This window comes from Octodon degus, unplaced genomic scaffold (assembly GCF_000260255.1).
Source record: "Octodon degus isolate 3935 unplaced genomic scaffold, OctDeg1.0 scaffold00004, whole genome shotgun sequence".
Taxonomy (NCBI): domain Eukaryota; kingdom Metazoa; phylum Chordata; class Mammalia; order Rodentia; family Octodontidae; genus Octodon; species Octodon degus.
Window position 1 is genome coordinate 13134693 of NW_004524580.1, and position 9474 is coordinate 13144166.

The 9474-nt window shown below is 36.5% G+C and overlaps 1 protein-coding gene across 1 annotated transcript in view; it reads left to right on the forward strand.

Annotated features, from left to right (window-relative positions):
• The window catches only part of Lrriq1 (leucine rich repeats and IQ motif containing 1), a 238734-nt gene that overhangs the window by 212933 nt on the left and 16327 nt on the right, over positions 1 to 9474 (forward strand). The window contains exons 24-25 of the mRNA XM_023716257.1: positions 1030 to 1162; positions 2460 to 2520. Of these exons, the coding sequence (XP_023572025.1) occupies positions 1030 to 1162; positions 2460 to 2520 (194 nt within the window). The remainder of the gene's footprint in view (positions 1 to 1029; positions 1163 to 2459; positions 2521 to 9474) is intronic.

The window sequence follows — 9474 nt, forward strand, 5'->3', positions numbered from 1 at the left end:
TTTCACGCAAATGGTTTTGCCAGCTTGTGATTGAGGTTTTAATTTCCTGTATATCACTTTGAATCTGTTTCACATGTTCTATCTCTTTCCTATATTGCTTATTCAGGGGTGCCATCATTTTTATATTCTGCTCTATTTTTTATCAGTGTATTCTTTAGAAGCACTTAGTACTTCTTTGATTATAGTTATTACTACATTTTTTAGTTCCAAAATTACTTCTGATCTGATTTCTTCTATATCTTTCTGCAGTTGTTTCTTTACTTCCAACACTATTATTTCAGAGATATCAGGTATGTGAATCCAGTTTCCTCTATGCTAGTGTCTTCTGCATTTGTACTGGGTGGACTCGGGGCCTGAGACCGCATTTTATTCCTTCTCTTTATCATTTCTTCTGACCTTTGGTGTAGAGCTTATAGTTATTACCTTCGCATCAGGTCTGGATCTATGAAGTTCAGATTCCTCCAGGTGGGTGTTGCTTGGATCTGGCTGGGGTCTGGCTGCTGTGCTCCACTTCTTCCTGCTGCAGCCATTGGAGTTGAACCCTTTGTGTCACTCTGGCAAGATGTTCTGCTCCTGAATCAGCTGGATGAGTCTTGCTTCTAGACTCTTTGCAGGGCATTTTGCTGAAGGGTTCCACACTGGGCCTGCGCTCTGAGTCTATTCAGGATCCGGCGACCCTGGATACTCTCACTCACACACCAGGCCTCTGCTCCTGGTCTATTCAGGATCCCTGGCTCGGGCGGTCTCACTCATATGCAAGCCTGGCTCTGGGTCTATTCAGGATCCGGTGGCCCAGGTCATCTCAGTCATTCGCCGGCCCTCACTCTGGGTCTATTCAGGATCCAACAGCCCCAAGTTGTCTCACTCAGTCACTAGACCTGCACTCTCATAAACTAGATTTCTTACAGATGATTTAGACACCATGAATTGGTAATTTTTTCCTTCCTGTGATGAAATTGTTATCCTTAACTGAGCTGCGTGGCCTGAGATTCTTTCCTTACATAACAACTTTTCCATGTGTCTCCCCAGGTAAGGAAGAAGATTTGCTCTACAAAGACATGACTGCAAATGAAAAACTGGAGCGAAGTAGAGCATATACATACCAATGGCTTCACACACACATTGGGGTTCCTGATGCAACCAGTTCCAGAAATATAAAAAGGTGAGACCATTTCCTTTAAATTAGATTTGTGAATTGTAAATATATCTTGGCAAGTGAAACGTAGGTTAATTGTGCTAACACAAACAAGACTTTATAGCCAAGGGCCAATACACCGTGTTATTAGGTTATAAACAGGACTTTCATATAAAAGGTTCAGTTGCTCCAGATAAATTTCACCTTAAAATGTTTAGGAAGAACTCTGTTCCCTAACTCTTAATACCAGCAGTTATCTTATACAAGTTATTCTACGTTAGAAAATGACAAATGAAAGTATGGTATGCCATTAATGTTTCTCAGTGTCATATGTTGTTAGTTGTATTTTATTTGTGTTATCATTTGTAATTTGTCAGTTAAAATTGTAGTTTGGTTCTTTTTAGCCTATATGAATTGAACTCCCATGTATGATGGTATCTATCCATTTAGTTCCTTTCAATATGGAAATACATGACAGCATTAATGAAAATGAAATTAAGGCATTTTATAGTTGGAATTGTGCAAATTTCTGTGAACAAAGGAAGAATAAAGCCATAGTATTTTAGGATTTCATCTTCAAGTCTTTAAGTTAATTAAAATTATTTTATGTTGGTACTAATAAATTTAACAATTCTTAAAGTAGCATCCTTATAACTGTAAATAAATGGAACATAATCCATCATTTAACATCTTTATAAACCAAATATAAGAGAATTGGTATAGATATAATACACAGAAAAGTAGAAGCAAGGTATTTCAGATGAACTTTAGACATGTTTCGATGTTTAGAATAACCTGCATTTAGGTATGTAAAACAATCAGCAATTAGTCATGTGATTTCTGTTTTGAAAATAGCTAACCAAAGAAATATTTTAAGAAAAATTGTGCAAGTAATTCTATCAGTGCTAGTTAAAACAAATGTTTATTATAAGCATTAGTTTAATTTACTAAATATGCTAGATTGTTTTAAAATAGGAAGTTTCATCTTTCTCAAAAGATAAAGTACAGTATATAATAAATGTATACAAAACATTGACATTTTTCTATAACCTACCCACTATCACTATTAATATTTTCAGATTCTTGCCTTTTGATGTTTTTATTTGACAAAGATGGGCAGAATTACAGTCACATAGAAATTGAGATTTTAAAGTAACTATGGGACAATGTAAATTAGCATTGATCTTCATGTAGACCTAATATAAAAGGCTATTAGTTCAATTTTATAAATGATGATATTGCCCAAGTTTTTCACTTAGGCATTTCTTTCATATTTTCCCATGCATTTATATTATAATATATTTTTTTCTTTGTCACTATGTAGCGATCACTTCTTGCCTGAGTTAGATCCAGAAGTACTTAATGGTGGAAGAGTTCAACTTGTGGTAAGGAATGGGTTTAAATTTATAGAGAAATGCTACAGACACCAGTGCTCTATAAATGATACTATAAATTTGCAAATAATTAATTTAAACTATGAAAATATCATGACTCTATTTGGGAGTCACTTCACAATACCACACAATAAAATAATAACTGGTTTTCTTGATTTCTATAGTTACAGTGTGACATGGCTTTCAAAATATGAATTTTATTTGACACATAAAAGTATAAGTGTGCTACCATTTTGAAATAAAATTAATCTGATGAAAACTGCTTAATGAGATGAAGTTCTTGAAGATGTTAAGAGTAGAATTTTTGGACTCCTAGGAAATAGTAGGACATCCTCACAACTCAGAAAACCAAACCATGTAAAAAACAAGTAATTGTGAGCTTCATCACTCCAAGTATTATATAGAGAACTAATAATTACACCAAAAGGTAAATAATTGGAGCTGCAAGGAAAAACAAATTCTAAACTTCAGACAGCAGCACTGACTGTGCAGTGCTGAGTTCAGCTGCGCCAGGTGGTGTAGAAGGAAGACCATGGAAACCAAGCTAATGGTCAATGGAAGGACTGAAAAAAATAGATCCCACAAAATGGGAAATTTGGTTCTCTGAACAGTGACAAAAATTTACGGCTTCATTGGCAGGTGATTCTAACATCATAACGCCTTCTGTTTACAACAAGCAACTAGTACCTCTCACTCAGATTCTACATCTGCCAAGGAACCTTATCATTTAGTGTGCCATGTAAAATTTCAAATAAAGATAAAGTATATTATCTTATAGCGTCTAGTGCTGTTAATCATTTTTATGAACAGTTTGCTTAAGGAATTTTCCAGGAAGAGCAACAATATAAATAGAGGATAGCATCTAACTAAAATCTATATATTTATAAAATATAGAATATATAGAGAATGATTGTTCTTCAAAATAACCACTAGTCAGCTATCTTCTTGCACTTTGATACAGACCCCTCTGGCAGAATGGCCTGGAGATGACCCAAGGAAAAATGGTGTTCCAGGCTGTCAACACTGTATATTATTGATTGCGCTCTGGCACAGATTGACCATGCCACATTGAGGGCAATAATGGAGAAAACAAAATTACCAGGAAGTGCCATGATATAAGAAACATTTAATTATTGCACATCTAAAAATGCATTGAAGTCTGTTAGATTTCTGTCAGAAATGTTTCTATGAGCTTGGTCTCCTGCCTCTTGCCCTCTTTACCCACCACCCTCTGTATTCCATATATAATCAGATACTGATAGGAAATGCTCCTTTGCACATTAAGAAGATATATCTGGACACAAAAGTGAAGCAAGCTGGACTGGAAGAGAAAAATACACATGTGTTTTTCCCATGTGCAGCATAAGGGGAAGAGACTGATGGCTTGGGTCAAGACAACACTGCAGGCCTGGGCAGGTGAGCTGCAGCTCAGGGAGGCAGGAAAGCCCTCAATTTGCTCAGGGCCAGGTGAGCAGAAGTAGACAGTTTCCAAGCTGGACCAAGGCACAACTAAGAGGAAGGTGAAAGCAGGTGACTGCAGCTGTTGCTTGCATGTGAGAACCTAGAAGATACATAAATTACACCCAAAATAGCAGGAAAAGAAGCTCATAAGGCAAAGGTGACCAAATGTGCTAAAGTTTAGGTGAATATACAAATGAATCACTTGAAGGCTAGGGAGATAGCACGGTGGCATAAGTGCCTGCCTTGCAAGTGCAAGGTCCTGAGTTCAATCCTGGGTACCGCAGAAAAACAAACAAAACAAAAAAAAAAAAAAAAAGGAATTGCTTTTAATTCCAGACATATATTTTTTTCTTTTTTTAATGTATTTAGTTCAGGGTCTACAGGGTCTCACTATGTAGATCGGGTTTGTAGTGATCCTCCTGTTTTCAGCCTCCCAAGAGCTTGGATTATAAGCATGCCCCACCATGCCCAATCTCAATCTCATCTCAGTGTGCCCCAGGGTTGGGGACAGCACTGCAGGATAGGGATGGAACCTCCACCTCTACATCTGCCTAAGCAGGCATTGTAGTCCACTGAGCTATCTGGCTGGCCCTATTAATTCCAGATCTTTTAAAAAATCATTTAAGTGTAGGCCTAAACTAGATACAATAAGATGAAATCATGTGATTATGAATGAAAAAGCTAATATGTTTTTTCTCATAAATTGATGGAATTTTCATTTTCTAAATCATGTTCTCTGAAAAGAAACTTAAATGCTTTTAAATTTGAAGTAAATTTTATTTTTGCCCTTACATTTCTTTCTTTGTTTATGTTTTTTGAGTTCTCATTGTCTACCACACATTTAAGGAGATAACTAAATATTTATGATTTTGCCTTTTACATTTAGGTCTATAATCTACTTTCAATACATTTTTGTATATAGTGTGAAATAGATATCTAGGAATCTAGGTTTATTTTTCAAGTGGAAATCTACTTGCCCAGCACCATTTATTGAAAGGGTTATCCTATCCCTATTATATTGCTGTGGTACTTTGTATGAAATTATTTGCATGTTTTTTGAAAAATTAAATTTTACTAAAAACTTGAAGGCACCAAATGTTCATAACTGTTTCACTTGTAACAGTCAAAATCTTTTTCTCTCTCTCTCTCTTTTTTTTTTTTTTTTTTTTTTTTTTTTTTTTTGTGGTACTGGGGATTGAACTCAGGACCCTGCGCTTGCCAGGCAAGTGCTTATTCTACTGAGCTATCTCCCTGGCCCCAACAGTCCAAATCTTTTTTTTTTTTTTTTTTTTTTTGAGGGATTTGTTCTAATAGTGTTTGTAAATAGGATATCATGTCTGCATCTTGTACAGCAGATAACCGCTAGTAAGAGAGGTGTTAATTGGTAAGTAAGTATTGCTTACCGCTAGTAAGCAATGTGTTAATTATTGAAACTGTCATACCAGACAGTTTTGATTTGAAACTGTCTCATTGCTATTTGTCTCTCAATAAAATTATGGGAAAAAAAGCAGTTGAAATCTTAACAGGATCATAATCTCGTTCCATTGGTGAAAGACTAAATAATGATATATATATACAATGGTTATTAAATAAAAATGAATAAGTAGTAGTATGTACAAAGACTTCGATGGATCTTAAGAATATTATGTTGAGTAAAAGCAACTAATTTTAAAATACTCTATACTGTTCAAGCCACCTAGTAATAGGGGCAACCTCAGTGATTACAGTGGCCATGTGGGGAGATACTGCGACTTTACAGGGAAGTAAAGGAGTCGTTTGGGGAATATGGGGCCATTCTTTATCCCGATTATGGCGATAGTTATATGAATCATGTAAATAATAAAATCTCATAGAACCATACAGGAAAACTTTTAGTGTGTGTAAAATCTGGTGATGCTAAGAGGTCTTTAGCTTAGCTATCTTTCCCAGTATCCATTTTGTGCTATCCGTTTCCTGGTTGTATTGTTGCATCAATTTCCTGGTTTTGATAGTCAGACTTGCTCATGTACAGTTTTCTCACTTGGGTGAGCTGAGTGTAGGTACACAGGTAACATTCAGTAGTGCCCCATTCAGTGCTATTTTTGGCTACTTTCTTCAATTTTCTTATTGGTGCATGCAGTATATAGTGATTACATTCCCCCTAGGGAGTCAGTGCATGTACCTAACACGTTTTATTTGTAATTCTCATGGGCAATAGCAGTGCTAAAATCACAAAATAGAAAGTTGGAAAGTAATTGAATTTCGTCTTTTTTTTTTTCAAAATCAGTTGAATATCAAATTAAATTGAAATAATTATAATAAAATGTGCAAATAGTAAAATGATATGCATAATTCTAAAAATACAGCCAAAATAGAATCAGAGATCAATAGATGTGTATAGTCAGTCTATCCCCCTATTTCTAAATCCTATATTCTCAAATTGCCTACTTGCTTAAATGTATGTGTAACCCTAAAATCAGTACTTGTGCTCTACTTTATAACATGAATAGAACAAGCAACATTTGTATCACCTAAATCACTTGTTCCTAGCTCACATGGAATTTGGCCTCTTCAGCTTTCTTACTGTCTTTAAGGTGTGTGCATTTCATTGCATGTAGATTGTATCTGTATATATTTAACACATTTAAGTACCTTTCCACTCATATATTTGATAGAATGAGACTCCTGCCTTATGTATACTGCAAAGGAATTTGTACAGGGTTGAGAATATATTATGCATGAGGGGATATGTATACCTCCTTTCTGAAAACTCAGTAAGAGTTTGAGTCACTCATATGTCTAGATATAGTACAAATGATGATATAATATGTTTAGAATAATTCTGCCATAGCTGGCAAATATTGAAACAATGACAGTAATTAAATTGGACCTCACAGTTGGAAGTGACAGTGAAAAAAGCATGTTACCGAAGAAGGGTACTGGGGTCTAGGGTTATAGTTCAGTAGAATAAGCAGTTGCCTGGCAAATGCAGGCTCTTGAGTTCTATCCCCAGCACTGCAAAAAAAAAGAAGGATATTATTTATATTAATGTTGCAAATGATACTTATCAGTTAGCAGTAACATTTAAAAAAAATTATCAATATGTGCTTACAATGCATAATTACATTTACTCTGGATAATTTGTCTTAAATTTTTTTTTTAATTTAATGTAATTGGTACAGGGGCTCACTATGCAGCTAAGACTAGTAGCGATCCTCTGGTCTCAGCCTTTTCAGTGCTGGGATTATAGAAGTGTGTCACTAAGCCCAGTTTTGGGGCATAAATAGAGTTCCCGGTTTCCAAGGCGGGCAAGGTATGCGGTACCGGAGATCAAATCTGGGTCCTTGTGCTTGCCAGGCGGGTACTTAGACCAACAAGCTATCTCCCCAGCTGTTGTTTGTCTCTTTTGAGGACAGGGTCTTGCTATGTATTTCAGGCTGGCCTTGAACTCCGTATGTAGTCCAAGCTGGCCTCAAACTAACAGCAATCCTTGTGCCTCGGCTCCCTGAGGCCACTAAGCTCAGCATGAGAGACAATTTTTATGTTTTCTTAAATTGACAACCTTAGAGACGAATTAGATCCAAATGCATCGAAAGTTCTATTCCAAACTGCGTACTCCTTGTTGTACTCTGAAATACAAGGGGGCCATTCACACTCACGGCTTCTATATTGGCTGATTCAAGCAAACATGAATGTAAATATTCAAAACAATGTCTGCACTGGAGGGGTTTTTTGTTATTGTTTTCCTCATAACTCGGTATAATAACTGTTTAAATACAACAGGTGTGATTGGAAAAAAAGGTGAATGTTTTATTTCAAAACTGGTTAGAGTAAAAAGCATTGGATACAGTACAAGGCACGTTGCCAAAATTCCCCTCAGAATGCACTCCCGCGCCTTGAACACACACAGCGCAGTTTGCCACTCCCCGAAGCAGCCGCGGAAGTGTTCTTCTGCGTCTGTGATTGCACCCTCAGAGCTCAATCAATTCAAAGACTTTCTTTTTCACAGCATTTTGACTTTGGGGACTAGCCAGAAGTCTCCTGGGGCCAGATCCTGTGAATAAGGTGGGTGAGGACACACTTGCATGTCTTGGAAGGGTGGCACGAGGCGGCAGCAATCACCGTAATGTTTTCTGTTATCACAGCCAACTTCTGGAGCTGCTTCAGAAAGTGGCAGCTGGGCTGAGAGGATTGGGCTCACAGGCAGGGGAGTATTTTGAAGAATTAATGGTAATGTGCCTCTTATTGTAATGAATGTTTTACTTACATAGTCACCGAATATCTTGAATACCTCGTATAGGATTTACATTGTGTTAGGTACCATATGTGATCTAAAGAGGATTTAAGGAGAGTTTGTGGGATTGTATGCGAGGGCTACGCTGCTTTACATAAGAGAGTATGGGGAGTATCTGTATGTTCTTTGCATAGTATAGAAGACAAAACATTTTCTTTACAATTTCTGTTAGTTTATCATAAAAGAAAGAATGATACTAGATGGAAAGACAATACTTTTAGAAATAAAATCTAAATGTTGATGCATGTGGAATCTACTAGATACACTGACAGACTGATTACATCACCAATTTATGAAATTTCTCAGGTTCCACTTAAGCTGGTGGATGGCACCATGATGAAATTGTGCCTTCCTATCAAGTTTTACTTTTCATTTGATTCTCTGTGTAATTAGAAACTGAGGTTAGTTGTTCTGGTTGTTTAAGTCAGAGTGTGACTGTGTAGCCCAGGCTGGCTTAGAACTCTCAATCCTGTCTCAGCTTCCCGAGAGCTGGGGCTACAGCTGTGAACTCCAGGCCCTGCCTGAAGTTTGTTGTTACTAGCAGGGAAAGGTCTGGATGCTGCTGATGTAGATGACCTAAAAACATTTAGAAGTTCTTTGTTTCCAAATATTGCCTTGGCATATACATACCATTTTATTCATGGAAGTTGGTATTTCTACTTTTCAAATAGGTGTAGTGAAATTTTGTCATCAAATTGAAATAAGCAAATCTCATTTCAAAATATTGAGACATAATGGCTGAACTCTCTATGATCAGCCAGCTCGCCCTATGTGACTCACATGCTTTCCCTGTTTGCTTGTTTCTCCTCACCTGCACACTGTTACCTTGGCATTTCCCCTGGATTAAGTTATCGGTTACTAAAACATTGGCTATTGAGTTAGCACTGACTGAGCCATTCTAGTCTGAACGTTGGACTTATACTCCTGTGTATTGGTGAAACTAAACTCCAGAAAGAGTGTTCCATTCTTCATGCAAGTCACAAACGTAAATTGGCCAGTTTTTATTTATTTTGTTTTAAACCATTTTCTATAAAATGTAATCATTTCACTTAGACAGTTTCATAAAAAGAAAAATACCTGACATCATAAAATGGCTTCTATGCTGCATTCAACAATACCAACATTCAAGTATTTAAAAATTATAAATATATGAAGTAGTACATGGAGTAATTACAGCAGTCTTTCCATTCTTCAGTATGTATAAAGATATA